Genomic DNA, 15,846 nt, shown 5'->3' with positions numbered 1-15,846 from the left:
AAAATAGCCTGGACAGGTAGAGTCTCAGTAAAAAAAAAAAAAAAAATTAATTAGTAGTAGTAATAATAATAATTATTATTATTATTATTGAGCTGGTACAAGGGACACACTCCAAGATTTTCCCAGACAAGCAGGGGTGTTAGGGTCTCGTTACGCTTATTCCTTAGTAGAGCCTCATAACAGGCTTATTTTGGCCCTCGCCTTTTAAGACGAGGAGTTTGTGGTTTGGCGAGTGTAAGTAACTTGCTGGGAGTTACTCAGTGGTGAGGCACAGAGCAGGGACGTCACCCAGGTGGTTTGCGTCCCTCCACATGCCATGCTGACTTCTGTCTCAGCTCAGGACTCACTCAACTTGTAACTTGGGCAGATCATGTGAGTTTGGCTGTAATGGGGCAGAACACCCCCCCTGCTCTCCCTGGGGTGGGAGGTGGAGACCCGGGACCTGGGCTTGTTGGAAAGGGAACCCATTATCCGATGAAGGCAATCATGACTGGTTTCCAAAATTCACTACAAGATGTTGAAATCTTTTGGTTACTGGAATCCTTCATTTTGCTGGTCAGATGTGGCTATTTGATTTAGAGTGAATATTAATGTATCTTTAGAAGAAAAAATCCCACATTCCTCTAGGACTCCATTCAATCTGTTCTTTTCTTCCTAAATACTAAAGTTTTGCTTACATTTCCCCCTTCACCTGAAAAGCCTCCTTTCCCCTGGCCAAAACCCCTCCCTCATCCAAGTCCTGCATCTCTTTCAAGCCCTGGAGGAAGCCCCACCTCCTTCTTATAAAATTTCCCCCCTCAGCCCACCCCGTGTGGAGTTCTTCCTTCTTGCCTGAGCTGACAGTGAACGTAGAATGTACACAACAGCGCTGGGCATGGACTCCACCAGGCCTTCTCCCCACGCAGGCTCTTAAATCCCTTGCAGTGGGAAAGCCGGAAGCCTGACGCTCCGGGCAATGGACCAGAGGCCCTGTTCTGCCACAAATTAGCCCCAGAACTTTAGATAACTCAGCGGACTTCTCTGAGCCTCGGTTTCTATATGTGTAGAGCAGAAACGTGGTTGGGTGAGCATTGACAGAGAGAATGGATGCTCAGGTACATCAGAGACAATGAAACGTGATCCTCATGACAGACGATATTGCTGTCTTTTAAATTCTTAGGCGTCCGTAGAAAGAGCAGGGTCTCTGGGGCAAGGGTTCAATCAAGACTCTGCCACTTCTTGCCTCCGTAAGCACGGGCAAGATGTTTTCTCATCTGCCAAATAAGAGTGAGACCATCTACCTGGGGGTATTGCAAGAGTTCAGGAGACCCCCTCAAGTTTGCCAAGTTCGTGGCACTGTGTCTACCACCTAGCAGGTGCTCAACAGGGGTTTGCTTGCCCTTTGCCTGCTCTTGATACTCTAATTCCTAGGGGAAAAAAGTAAGCTCTGTTTTTGTCAGCAAATATACTAAAAGTGTCTATAAAGCTACCAAGCCCGTAATACCCATTTCTAGTAAAGGGGTCATTTAAAATCTTGAATGCTCAGTTACCCATGCCTCCCACGCTCTCCCAAATTTAAAGGTCTTTTTTTTTTTTCAACAAGGGCCGCCTGCAGATGTGGGTAGACATGTTTCCCAAGGAGATGCCTCAGCCTGGCCCGCCTGTGGACATTTCTCCAAGGCGACCCAAAGGGTAGGTCAGCTGCAGCCCCACTCTCAGGGGCAGAAACCACGGCAGGGACTAGCGGATCGTGACACTTGATCTGCTGTCTGGCGGGTCACCTGGGATCATGCCTCAGTTTCACCCGGCCAGTTACAGCAGGGGCGGGTGCTGGCGGCGGTGGTAGTGGTGGTCCCGGTCAAGGCAGGGGCTTCTGGGTTTCAGCTTCCTCAGCTGAAAAACGCTGGATGGTAGAAGAAGGGTCTGCTCAGAGCAGTTCATGTTGTTGGCGAGTCTGAAGTCTCCTGCTGGAACACTTGGTTCTGACGGAACCAAGGCCCTGAGTGCTGCCATGTCTGAACTTGGCAAAATTGAGGGGCCGGTACCCCCAAAGCAATACTGCAGCCACATAGACACCAGGTGACTCGGCTTTCGAGGTCGTCAGCCCGATGCTGCCTTCTCTCGCCCAGGTATGAATTGAGAGTGACTATCTGGAACACCGAAGATGTCGTTTTGGAGGACGAGAATATCTTCACGGGCCAAAAGTCAAGTGACATTTATGTTAAAGGGTAAGACCGTCAACAAACAACCAATCTTCCCTTCTCTTCCCTTCTACCCCTCCTTCAATCTTGACCAAATCTCTGGGTCCTGGAGGACAGTGCACTCACAGCCCGCACAAGGAGCCTGTCTTACTTTGCTGGAGACGACACTTTCACTGTCAAGTATTTGCCTTCTTTGGCCATGTTGCTAAAAATCATGATCTTATGAAAATATTTTTGTGAGGAAATCCTATTCTATGAATATCTTTCGGCTAATTGGTGGGTACCTAAACTTATTAAGTGACATGCATCATCTATCGACCCTTTAACTGAAGGAAGCAGAGAGATATGCAGCCGTTAATGAAAGATGAATCTGTTTAGCAGATTGTAAAGTGAATGCAGAAGCTGAAAAATTCAACTTTCCTTCTTGCTCCCGATAAAAAGAATGCTGACCTCAAGCCAGGCTCGGTGGCTCAGCCTGTAATCCCGCACCTTTGGGAGGCTGAGGTGAGTGGATTGCCTGAGCCCGCGGGTTCGAGACCCGCCTGGGCAGGCAAGACCTCATCTCTATAAGAAAATAAAAAAAAATTAGCCGGGCGTGGTAGCGCACGCCTGTAGTTCCAGCTACGTGGAAGGCTGAGGCGGCAGGATCGCCGGAGCCCAGCAGGTCGAGGCTGCGGTGGCCGGGAGCGGCCACTGCACTCCAGTCTGGGCGACAGAGTGAAACTCCAACTCAAAAAAAAAAAAGAATGCTGACCTCAGACGCTGTATTTTCTATCTCTGTCCTGCATCCTGGCTGTGCTTCCTTTTGGCCACCAGTCAGGGAGAGGGATGAGGTGACAGAGAAGAAAACGCGACTTGAATCTGTGCCTTGGCTAAAACGCATCTCAGAAGTGGCGAGCCCACCTCAGCCTCGAGTTGATATCGCTTTGCTTTCCCCAAACAAGAAACACTCTGTCTTCAGAACGCACGCGATCAATGTATTTGTCAGTCATGCCATGTCCAGTGGTTCAGAATTCTCATTTTCTCAGAATAAGAATGTAGGTGTGAGCCAAATTATTGCAAAAGAGTCACAGAAGCAGCATGAGCCAAAATAAATATGAGCCTTAAAAGCAGAATTTTGATCCTCTGGAATTGCTGTCTGATCACCAATTCAGGGAAGAGGAACACGTCCTGAGAAAGGCATTTTGCCATGGCCAGAAACATGGAGTATTCTGGGAGAGCTCAGATTGAGACTTTCCGAGTGCCGGCTAGTCAGGTGTGCTGCAGGAGACGTCTGTCCTCGTCGCCTCCTCCTGCACCAGCCACTCACGCACCAGCCAACCCCAGCCTGGCTTCCTCCCCAGCATGCCGCCAAAGCAACTCTTACCGAGGGGCCAGGGCTCTCCACGCACTCAACCTAATGGCCTCGTGTTGGTTGTGTGGTTTAATTCCGTCCTCAGCTGATTGCCCCCCGAGGAACACTTGACATAGCCACCACCCCTTCTTCTCGAAACACTGTCTTTCTGTAACGTCCACAGCAAACCACGCTTCCCGTTTTCCTCTTACCCCCTGGTTGCTTCTTGTCCGTGCTCTTTGAAAGCTCACTGTCCCCCATCCATCCACGGACGCTCATGGCCTCGTCCCAGCCCTGCTTCTCAACTCACACGATTCTGTCTCTCTGCCATTTTCATCTAACATTTCCCTTCAACAAAGTGACTTAAGTAACCAGTGGCTTCAGTTACCATCTTTCCATTTCCATTCTTGACAACTCCTGTTCCCAATGCATCCATCTACTTGGACTTCTCACAAGCACCTCAGACTCAACAAGTCTGAAACCAAAATGATGCTCATACGGCCCAAGACGGTTTCATCTCCGGGCCTGGCACCATCGTCCATGCGGTGTTGGGAACCTCAGATCCACAGGCCTCTTCCGCCCTGACTGCCCTTCTTCTCACACACCACCCACCCTGTCCATTCCACCCTCAGCGCTGCCCGCCTCTCCGCCCTTACCACGCCCCTCCAAGGTCTTCCCTCCGTAGTCCCTGACTGGGACCCTCGCAGTACCCATGCCATCCGATGGGTCTCTCCACAGTCATCTTGCCCTCCAGCAACTGTTATCTCTGCTTAAGAGCTATCTTTTCAAAACACAGTCAAATCATGCCAGCCTTGTACTCAAAACTCGTCCGCGACTTTCCACTTTCTCTGGGCAGAGATCTGGATCCTTCATGTGCCGTAAGACATCCTCCATGACCGCCCTCTCCCATCTCTGCAGCCTCATCCCATGGCACATTCCCCAAGCTCTCTGGTCTCAGGGACCATGCTTCCCTTCTGAGGGCTCGCCCCCCTTCCTTCAGGGGCCATTGCACACCTTCCTGCCCCTTCTGTCATCCACCCTATCCCCCGCACCCCCCGATGTCTCTAGCTCCATGAGGCTATAGTCCATCTCTGTGTTCCCCAGCACGCCCCAACATCCAGCTCTCTCTCACCTCAGGAAGACACCTCAGATGTGTTGACTGGGTGAGCACCATCTTCAGTGAATCGGTGGGTCCCCACCCCGAGTAGTGCCATCGCTCTGTGAAGAGAAGAGTCTTCACATCCCTGATCTGCCCTGGGGAGGGGGGGTGTCTGCTTCCAGAAAGCAAGTGGCTTGGGATTATCAATTAGTTTGAATAAAAGGTACTTGTTTTCTCAGTTAGTTCATTTTCCATGGATAAAGCACCAGGGAGAAACGTATTAACCATGGAGTATTCTGGGGTGGAGAAGAAAGACCGGGTGATACTGAGAAGAAAGGCCATGATGGATGACTTGGAGTTCCAAAACCTTTCCAATGTCATCCATGTAACTTTCTAGAACAATCCTACAAACCAGGAACTGTGATTGCTTCCATTTTACAAATGAAACCCAGGCACAGAGAGGTTGGATGGTTTATCTGTGGCTGCACAGTGAATAAGCGATAGAACCAGGCCTGGACCCCAGATGGGGGCAGGCACTCTCCGACCCTCCAAGCCACACAGATCCAGGCCTAGAACCAAGGACAAGGGACCAGTTACAGCCTGACTGCACAGATCTATGCCCGCCCAGGGCAGGGCTGACGGCCCAGGTCTACATTAGCCCAGGACAGACCTGACAGCCCAGGTCGGCATCCGTTCAATTTCAGAGGCCTCACTGTGATGGGTAATCTTATTCTAAAGGGCTCCAGGGTGGCAGGAATTCTGTTACACTTTTCCTTCATAGCTCCTGAATTCTGCATCTTGAGAGCACAGGGTGTCAGGTCCACCCTAACTGTTGAAGACATTTCCCCAAAACGACCGGGAATGAGTCTGTTTCTGGGGCAGACGCTTTGACCCCGGTCTCCCCCTTTCAGATTAAAATGGAAATGTCCTTCCGAATCTAACTAGATCATAATTTTAAGACTGTTATCCGTGACTACTTTGAAATGAGCAGAATTGCTCCCAAGTTTCCGTGGCCCGGATGGTGTACTGTGGGTGTGTGAGCTGTGCCCCCTCTCCCCGCAGGTGGCTCAAGGGCTTGGAGGACGACAAACAGGAGACGGACGTGCACTACAACTCCCTGACCGGGGAGGGAAACTTCAACTGGCGCTTCCTGTTTCCGTTCCAGTACCTCCCTGCCGAGAAGCAGATGGTCATCACCAAGCGGGAGAGCATCCTCTCGCTGGAGAAGACAGAGCGGAAAACCCCCGCCGTGCTAGTGCTCCAGGTCTGGGATTTTGAGAGGCTGTCCTCCGACGACTTCCTGGGTGAGCTGGGGCTTCATCACGACACTGTCGTGCGGGGGGTGTCGTCTCAGCTTTTGGAGAGCGGGATCTGATTTAGTCGTAGGAATGACCATTTCAGGCCAGGCATGGTGGCTCACGCCTATCATCCCAGCACTCAGAGAGGCCAAGACCGGAGGATTGCCTGAGCCTGGGGTTCGAGATCAGCCTGGGCAATTTGGCGAGATCTTGTCCCTACAATAGATAAAAAACAATTAGCCAGACATGGTGGCACACACCTGTAGTTGCAGCTACTTGGAAGGCTGAGGTGGAAGAATTGCTTGAACTCAGCAGGTCGAGGCTGTGGTGGCTGTGAGTGTGTCACTGCACTCCAGCCTGGGTGACAGAGTGAGACTCCAACTAAAAAAGAAAAAAAGAGAGAGATTTAAAAAAATAGGAAGAAATTGGAAACAACCCAAGTAGCCATTGACAGGAATTGGCTATAAGGGTGCTGCATACATGTGGTAGACCATGCCATGTGCAGACAGACTCAAGTTGAGCTTCTCTCCACGGCTAAGAAGGTGTTAAATTTGATCTGATGACTGGTCCACTCTGTGCCTCAGTTTTCCTTCATTGCAAGTGAGGACAGTCATTCCACATCCCTCAGAGAGCAGTGGGGCTGCAAATGTGATGACGCAGTTCAAGAACAAGCCACTGTGTCTCACGTGTGGCACCCAGGTGGTAACCCCACAGTCATGACAAACACCTGGAAGGCTTAATGAGTTGGAAAGTTGAGCGAATGTATTACGTGAAAAAGCTCTGTCCTGTGAAACGTGTGTTTATATGTATAGAGGAAAGAGCCATAGAGAGGCAGAGACATACACACACAGAGAGAAAGAGAGGGGGCCGGAGAGAGAGGGCTGGAGAGAGATACAGAGAGAAAGAGAAACAGACAGAGAGAGACAGGGATGGAGAGAGAGAAAGAAAAAGACAGAGACAAAGACAGAGACAGAGAGAGACAGAACTAAGCATCACTAAGCAAAGTAATGGCCAGCTTTTGGGGGATAAAATTATGGAAATTTTCCCATTCTCACTTTTTTTTTTGCTGATGTGCATGCTCTGAATTCTCCACGCTTCGCAAATATTCATCCACAGGAAAAAGTCGTTCAGGAGAGAGACACGGAGCTCTCTAGCCGCAGTGTCCTCCTCAGCCTCCACCAAGGGTCCCTTTCTGTCCCTGGAGTCAGTACAAAGACCGGGGAGGAGTCCCGGCCCTGGAGGCGTTTAGAGACTGGAGAGGGGCGTGAGGCGGGGAGAGCAGGGCCCTCATGGGCTGCCAGTGCCAAGGTGGGCAGCGGAGGCCCAGAGTCCAGGCTCTGAGCCCAGGGGGCAGAGGGGCTGCAGCCATGACACCGGCACCGAGGCCTGGTGGTTCAGTGATGTGGCTCCACCCTTCCACCTGCTGTCATGTGGTTCATCCTTGGATGGCACCACAGAGTCTTGGTCATGCTTGTACAGCAGACACCTCGCGCTGGATTGTGAGCCAGCGCGGTGGTGACTTAATGAATGCGAGGTAGAGGGGTGGATAGCGAGTGGATGGGTCATGAGGACGGTGACCGGAAGGCTGCCCCCACCGCCAGGGAACCCCCCATGACCGTGACGGCATCTCCCCACAGGCTCCCTGGAGATGAACCTCAACAGCTTCCCACGAGCGGCCAAGTCCGCCAAGGCCTGCGACCTCGCCAAGTTTGAGCACGCCAGTGAGGCGAGCAAGATCTCCATATTCCAGCAGAAGCGCGTGCGTGGCTGGTGGCCTTTCGCCAAAAGCAAAGAGCTCACGGTGAGTGACAGCTGTGGGAGGCGGGACGGGGACAGTCGGGCCTCCCGGCTCCCAGGGGTCCTGCTTTGAGCTTCAGGCCAAGTGTCCTGAAGGGACATGTGATCTTTCTGCAGGGGCTCTCAGTGAACACACGTCAACTTCCCACGTGCCGTGAGCCACCACACTTCGGCACTCTTGATTCAATGGCTGTCCGCGTGGGGGCGGTTTTCTGTCCTTTTGGGTTGAGCATACGTCCCCGGCATGCATATCTTTTCAACATGCCTTCAGATTATGCATCAACTCCAGGGCAACCACATTCTGCCTCTGCCCTCAGATGGGAGACCGCGTAAACAGTGGCCCAACCTTTAAAATGTCCTCACGAGGATGACGGCGGAAAGAGCCGTTGTCCCTTTCCCCACATGGCCAGTGTGGTCTGGGCCACGGGGCGAGCGTTGAGGGTCCTCCCAGCCCTTCGTGAACCTTGGGAGGCAGCTTTCTTATTCCTGTTCGTTCAGCCCCTCGTTAACTTTCCGCAAGGACGGAGGGATGATTTAGGTGGCAGGGAGGCTTGAGAGAGCCCTGGGACTCCATCGGTGGGCTCGTCTGTGCCACCAGCCTTGGGGTGCATGCGTTCTCCCCAGGGTGTGTGCGTCCTGTCTTGGGGCGTGTCCTCCAGTGCGTCTTCTCCCCAGGTGAGCATGTTCTCTAGTGTGTTCTTCCCTTAGGGCAAGCATGTCCCGCCCTGGGGCGAGTGCATTGTCCCCTGGGGTGCGTGCATCCTCTCCAGATGAGCAGGTCCTCCTCCAAGATGCATGCGTCCTCTTCTGGGTTGAGCGCGTCCCTCCACGGAGTCCTCCCTTGGGGTGAGTGCGTCCTCCATGGCGACCTCCACCCAGGTGAGGGCGTCCTTCCCCCGGGGCCAGGGTGTCGTCCCCTTGGGGTACATGGGTCCTCCCTTTGAGGTGAGCATGTGCTCCCCATAGGGTGAGTGCGTTCTTGGGTGCGTCCTCCCCTGGGGGTGAGTGCGTCTTCTCCCAGGGCAAGCACGTCCTCCCCTCTGCTCCCGGCACCTCCTGTCAAAAGCACATGGGGGACAGACCCTATCTGCCAGCCGGTGTGGACAGAGACCTATTTCTGTCTCTCTTGCTCTGAGGTCTAGTTGGTGTGAGTCAGAGATGCCCTTCACAGCTCACGGGTTTTATTGTTTTCTGAGATGTTTCTCTTCCCTCCATTCTCCGTGTCGCCCCGCCATGAGTGGGATCGGTGAAGAGGCCAAGACTCCAGCTAAGCTCTTTCTTTCTATCCCCCTCGAGGACTCCATGAGGGTTGACCACATGTGGGCCTCTGGGCTTGGGCCTGGACTTCGGGGCTTAGCACGCAGTAGATGCTCCGTCAATCTTTGTTGGAGGGCGTGAAAGCAGAGATGAATGAGTCGTGGCCTCTGCCCTCAATTGCTCAGAGCCGCGAGAGGGGACAGATGCGTCAGGCTCCAGCCATACACGAAATGAGCAAAGCACAAAGTGCTGGGAGGGCGCAGAGACGAGAGCAGGTCCAGCTGCCCGAGGAGTCGGGGGTCAAGCAGGGTCTGCAGAGATGAGGTTTCCAAGAACAAAGGACAATGACAGGCACTTCTTGGATGGCGGAGGTGGACGCAGCTCCGAGTAGAGGAGCCATGGTGTGGGTGGCAGGAGGTGGCCCGGGAGGAGGCTGACCGCCCTCTGACCAGAGTTACCGGGATGTAGCCCAGGGAGCTGTGGGTCCAGAATCCAAATGCTTATCTTTGGACATAATTCTGTGCGTTAGTCAGCAGCAGTTACGGACGTGTGGCTACATAATCCAGTCATTTCTTGTAACTTCTGTCCCTGTACATTTTGCCAAGTGCCTTTGGACCCTCAGGATATTTCGCTTAATCCTAGCTTACCCTTCGCTTTCCATGTCATTTATTTGTTTCCTCATCCCATCCAACAAACATTTATCGAGCACCTGTTGAATGCTAGGCCCTGGGCATCAAATGTGAGCATTACAGACAAGGTCTCTGTCATCACAGAGCTTGTGGGCTCAAGCCCAAGACAGACACACAGACGCACACGTACAAAGGCACACAGCCGTCCTGCACAGCAAGCGCCCACCTCCTTAGAACGAGGCTGGCAGGGGGCAAGGCACCGAGTCGAGGCGCTCCTGATGCAGAGACTTCCCACCCCCGTGGTGGTCAAGCAGTCAGGAGGTCCTCTGTGGCTGTGAAACGAAGCTGAGATGGAAGAGTGGAATGCGGTGAGCCGTGGGGAAAGACGGGAGGAGGAGTTCCCCATGGAGCAAATACCCCAGGTGGCAGCCTGAGGGAGCATGAGTGTGATGTTTTGAAAACCTAAAATACAAACAGACAAAAGCCTCCCATGTGGCCCGTCCAGGAGAGAGGACACCACCAGGCCACGCGGGCCTCAGGCCACGGCAGGGAGCTTGGCTCTCATTCTCCAAGGAAAGCCATCGCCTAGTTACACAGGGAGGCAAGAGGGCCTGACTCCCATAGGAAACACTCCCTTTACTGCTGTGTGGACCGTGGACAGGGGAGGGTCAAGATCGGAGAATGAGACAGAAGAGAATTTGGCAGAGATGTAGGTAAAAGATGTAAAAATGTGCTGGAACAGACCAGGTCACCAGACCAAATGCCCCTGAGAGATGATATGAGAGACAACAGAGATGCCCCTTGGATTCACAGCATGGAGGGTCCTGACGACCTTTACAAAAGCAGTGAGTGGTAGACGTGAGGCTTAACGGTGGCGTGAATGTTGATGGCAGCATTATTCACAGCAGTTCCAAGGCCGAAGCACCCAAATGTCCATCAGCTGATGAACAAACGTTCCAAACATGGTAAATCCATACAGTGAAATGTCACTCAGCCATGAAGAGGAATGAAGTACTGACATGTGCTCCCACATGGATGAAGCTTGAAAACAGTCTGTGACACGGCCGGTGGTGTGGGGGGTGGGAGGACACATAACATCACTAAAGGTTCCTGATCCCAAACCAGGCGAAGCGGGGACCAAAGGGAGGCCCAGTCTTCATCTGTACGATGACCACTTATGTACCTAATCCTGACTTGTACCCTACAACCTTGAAATTTAAAAAAAGAGAAGAAAACAGTATGCTGAGAGAAAGAAGCCACCTTCACCGTAGGCGTGAAGTCGGAGGTGACATCTGTTGGGGAAATACAATCAAACGAAATCTCCCAACCTGGAAAACCTCTCCACAAATGTAGTAAAAAGATAAAAAAAAAAACAAACCCAGCTTTAAAAAATGGAGCAACCATTAAGCCAGAATGTGCTGTGCATCACCAGCAACCTGCTAAAAGGATGCAGACCAGAGGAAACTCCACCCTTTCATAAAGGCGCGCAGCTGTTACCCGTGTCCTGCATGCTCCCAAGGTAAGCAGACACTTGTCCTCGAGCAAGAGGCCTTCTCAGCACTATTTGCCCCACATAGCACATCCGAGAGTCACGTGGTGATTGGGGTGATCATCTCTGTTACCGAATTAGCTTTACTCCAAAGAAGAACAACTTTCTCAAATCTTCAGACAAGAGGTAGTCTTACAAGTTGAAGAAGAAGAAGAGTGGTACCTCCTGCGGAAACCGGTAGACAGGAAGCTGGCTCTCCCTGATGTTTAAGTTCCAGGACATGGCTCCCAGGGAGACAGGACGCAAGCTCTCTCAGTGTTTAAGTTCCAGAACATGGCTCTCAGATCCTCAAAAAGATATTCTTGACTGTTAAAGACAAAAAGCCTATCGGCCTCCAAAAGGATTTATATTCATTTCAAAGAGAAAGATACTTGTAATTATAAATTTTCTTAAGTAAATGCTGTAAGAAAAAAGAGGGGGGATCTCTTCTCTATTGTCAACAGGGAGAATTAAGCCTCTTGTTTTTAACTTGCATTTACCGGTCGGGCTTGGTGGCTCAGCCTGTAATCCCGTGCTTTGGGAGGCTGAGGTGAGTGGATTGCCTGAGCCCGAGGGTTCGAGACCCACCTGGGCAACTTGGCGAGACCTCATCTCTACAATAAATCAAAAATTAGCCAGGCATGGTGGCACACGCCTGTAGTTCCAGCTACTTGGAAGGCTGAGGCCGAAGGATCGCTGGAGCCCAGCAGGTCGAGGCTGCGGTGCCCGGAAGCGGCCACTGCACTCCAGTCTGGGTGACAGAGTGAGACTCCAACTCAAAAAAAAAAATCACCCCAAAACTTGCATTTACCCTTACATATCCCAAAGAGAAACTAAGAACTGATTTCATCCTCATCCACCCCATGAGTCCTTGGTTGGAGCCTTGGCTGACCTTGGCATGAAACCTGGTCCCAACTGCCCTGCTGTGACTTCCTAGGGAGTGTTTCCGCTGCCCTGTCCTCTTCCCTCTGAGTCGCCAGCAACCATACTGTGGCAGCCACACTGAGGCAGGCACAGCTAGCATCGCCCAGACATGGACAAGTGAGCTTCCTAGGCAGGTGCAAGTTAAACAAATGAGGAATGGGATAGCCAGGGATTCAGGCACCCTCTTACCAGGACATAACTCACCTGAACAGCACCCACACTGACGAGGCACGCCAGACCTAACCTTGAATTGTGGGGAGGCTGTCACAGTCAATCACACAAGCAATAAGCAAAGGCGCTAGGGAGGTACGGAGAAACTAGGGAGGCGTTCTCAGAGAAAACATAGTTAAACAGCTACTTTTCCCATTCTCTCAAGAATTCCTTGTGACACAAATAAGCTTGAGAGTACAATGATAAACCGGGCTTGGTGGCTCAGCCTGTAATCCCGCACCTTGGGAGGCTGAGGTGAGTGGATTGCCTGAGCCCACGGTTTCGAGACCCACCCGGGCAACTTGGCGAGACCTCATCTCTACAATAAATCAAAAATCAGCCAGGCGCGGTAGCGCACGCCTGTAGTTCTGGCTACTTGGAAGGCTGAGTGGAAGGATCACCGGAGCCCAGCAGGTCGAGGCTGCGGTGGCCAGGAGTGGCCACTGCACTCCAGTCTGGGTGACAGAGTGAGACTCTAGCTCAAATTTTTAAAAAAAGAGTACAGTGATAAGAATTGAAACGTGTGATCAATAGCTTGTTGTAACCCTCACAGCTCTTAGCTTAGAAAACAGGATGTTTAATCACTGTTTTAAGACAATATATCAAGCTTTCTGCTAACAGCAAGCCTGTGTCCTTTCTCTTTAAGGCATCTGTGTTCTCTTGAATGTGCTTTCCTCTCATAATTTTGCCTTTAAACTTTACTTTGGACTTGCCCTGAAATTCCTTTCTGTAGCAAAGTCAAGGACTCACAGAACGACTCCACCCCACACCACTTAGCATCAAAACCTCCAGCAACTTTCTCCTAGCATTGTAGCAAGGTGGATGATCCCAGAGTGAAATGGCATAGGGCAAACCCTCTGCCTCTCTTGGGGGCACTTCCGATCTCTACGGCTCAGTTTCCACAGCTGTAAAGTGAGTGATTGAACTGGGAGCCCACATGCGTTCCAGCACAGACATCCTCAAGTTCCAGCTCTGTGCATGCCCCTCCTGTTCTTTGAGGCTACCAGGATGTCACTGTTCTCTTGTTTCAGGCACTGGCAGCTAAGAAGGGGTTTCTTTACGGCCCTGCCTCCTGCCATGTTTATTTTTAGAGCTGCTTATCCGTACCCGCTGCCCCAGTAGGATCTCACAGCTCCTAATGGCGAGTGTGGTTGCCCTCACTGTCCCCACAGTGCATGGAAAGCAGCCCAAGGGCGCAGCTGCAGGGGACCCTCGGAAGAAGGAGAGGGCGGATCTCTGGAACATGGTCATCCTCATGAGACAGGTCGCACTAACGCATGTTAGATGCCTTACCCCAGTTAACCTTACCAAAAGCAAACTTCAAAGCAAGCACTCCTTTAAGAGGTGGAGTTCAGGAAGTCTCTTCTAAAGGTTAACCTCACAAATCGACGGGTATTCCAGGCATGTCCCAAGGACATCAGCCACCAACACCAAAAGGGAGGTCCCTGTGCTTCCGGGTTAGTGTGAAAAGCAGTTGTCAGCATCTGCAATGGCTGTACATCCCATGCTGGTGCTGATGGTTCAGCAAGCATGAGACCCATTCCCAGCACCCGAGATTCACAGCCTAGCTGTGGAGGTTGGGAGATGACAGGCCATTGACAGAATGTGCAGAAAGAGCAGAGTGTCTGGAAGAAACTGAGGGAGGCATTTTATATGAAGATTTTTGAAAGACAGAGTGTCTAATGTGCATTATAGGACATTTGAAGGACACAAACAGGTAGAAAGGAAGAAATGGCACACTTACGCTTACCTTCCAAAGAAAGCTTTTGCTAATGGCCTGGTTAATTCCAGGACTTTCTCTCTGTATGGGCCATGGTGATCTTTTCATGGGAGTAATCACTCCATATTTTAAAAAGTGTCTTCTTTATTTTGCTTCACTCAGCATTATAAAAAGCATTCTTCTGTATTATGTCATCAATGTCATGATTAGCTCTTTATGTTCTCAAAATAGAAATGCTTCTTTTTAATCATTGTGGTTTATTGATTTGTTTGATATTTATTTATTTAAAAAATTTGAGCATACAGAAGAGTTCAAAGACTGGGCTCGATTCCCCCACCTGCATCCAACACTTGCTGTTTGGCCGTTCTTATTTGTCCTGTGTGTTTGAGTATATGGGTGTGTGCATGTAAACCTTTGCACCAAACCATTTAAAAGTGAGTTGTAGACACGTTATCCCCAGTCCTTCACCACACAGCTCCTAAGCACATACACATTCTCCTACATAACCATAAATGACAATAAGAGGGCCTAATCGAAGTCGATTCCTACGCCATATCATGTCTTCATCTAGAAAAAGGAGCCCGTGTCGCCCCCAAAGTGTCTCTTGAGCTGTTTCCTTTGCAAACAAGATTAACTGTGGTTCACCTGTTGCTTTTTATTACATCTCTTTGGTCTGTTTTATTTTTGGCCTTCTGACATGTTTTCCTCGTGACATCCACTATCTGGTGAGACTGGGCCTGATGTGTAGGTTGTTCTCTCCTGCTGTTACTTACTGAAATTCTTTATCTTCCATATTTCCTATGAACTGGAAGTTAGCTATAGTTCCAGGTTTCTCAGTTTCCAGCTACACACTTTTGGCAAGAATGCTTGACGCATGACACTGTTCACTCCATAGTGAACCAGGCCGGGAGGCACGCTCAGGGGTCTACCCATGGTTCCATGTCTGCTCTCTTGCTCATGTTGGCAAGCACAGGCCCTCTTTCCTATAAAGGGGCATTTTCCCCTCACAATGACCAGGTAACCGGTGGGTGACATGTTGGCATCGTGGGGAGTCCTAGTCCACTGGCCACTTTCACCCAATGGTTTTAGCAACTACTGATGATCTTGATTAATTTAATTATTTCATTGGTTTTGTGAAATGATTTTTCTAGCCCTTCCTTATTTCTTTTTTTTCTTCTATTCATCTAATTGTATCTTTTTCCTCCATTTATTAACTGTCGTTCATTAGTTAAAAAGAGCTTTCTCTAGTCAATTGGAAATATATTAGTCACCCATTCCCCAAAAATACAGGATAAATGCTTAATTATAACCCTTGATTTTAAAAAATAGAATTAAGAGTTGGGATAAGAGTCACTTCCGATGATGGCAAAGGAGAATTTTTTTTCCCTTGCCTTTTGTTTTTTTGTTGGTATCACTACAGACACGTGGCTTTTTAATAACTATCTTATCTAGCTCTGTCCACTGAAGGGCCTAGGAGTATGTCACCCAGCAGCAAAGAAGACCCCTAGGACCTGGGTCCTAGTTTCCAAATGCCAGCTCCTACTAAAAGAAGCCAGGGATCTTTAGGGAAGGACTGACTCCAGGGCCAATAAAACCCAAGATGAGTCTGGGATGTCTCATTAGGACAAATAGGACCATTTGAACATCCAAAAGAATGATTACTATGGGCCAGGCACGGTGGTTCATCCCTGTAACCCCAGCACCTTGGGAGACCGAGGCAAGAGGATTGCTTGAGCCCAGGAGTTTGAGACAAGTCTGGGCAACATAGCAAGACTCTGTCTCTACCCCAAAAGTGCTTAAAATTAGCCAGGTGGCCAGGCTCGGTGGCTCAGCCTATAATCCCGCGCCTTTGGGAGGCTGAGGTGAGTGGA

At 50.6% G+C, this 15,846-nt stretch overlaps 1 protein-coding gene across 1 annotated transcript in view; it reads left to right on the top strand.

The window, feature by feature from the left end:
• FER1L6 (fer-1 like family member 6) overlaps positions 1-15,846 on the top strand; it is a 119,964-nt gene that overhangs the window by 99,125 nt on the left and 4,993 nt on the right. Inside the window, exons 35-38 of the mRNA XM_021719494.1 lie at positions 1,583-1,671; positions 2,109-2,207; positions 5,675-5,916; positions 7,548-7,711. Coding sequence (XP_021575169.1) covers positions 1,583-1,671; positions 2,109-2,207; positions 5,675-5,916; positions 7,548-7,711 — 594 coding nt within the window. The remainder of the gene's footprint in view (positions 1-1,582; positions 1,672-2,108; positions 2,208-5,674; positions 5,917-7,547; positions 7,712-15,846) is intronic.

Source organism: Carlito syrichta, unplaced genomic scaffold, assembly GCF_000164805.1.
Source record: "Carlito syrichta isolate Samal-C Ts95f unplaced genomic scaffold, Tarsius_syrichta-2.0.1 Scaffold314769, whole genome shotgun sequence".
NCBI lineage: Eukaryota > Metazoa > Chordata > Mammalia > Primates > Tarsiidae > Carlito > Carlito syrichta.
Note: the sequence above shows the minus strand (reverse complement) of the source record. Positions and strands in the feature narration are given on the sequence as shown.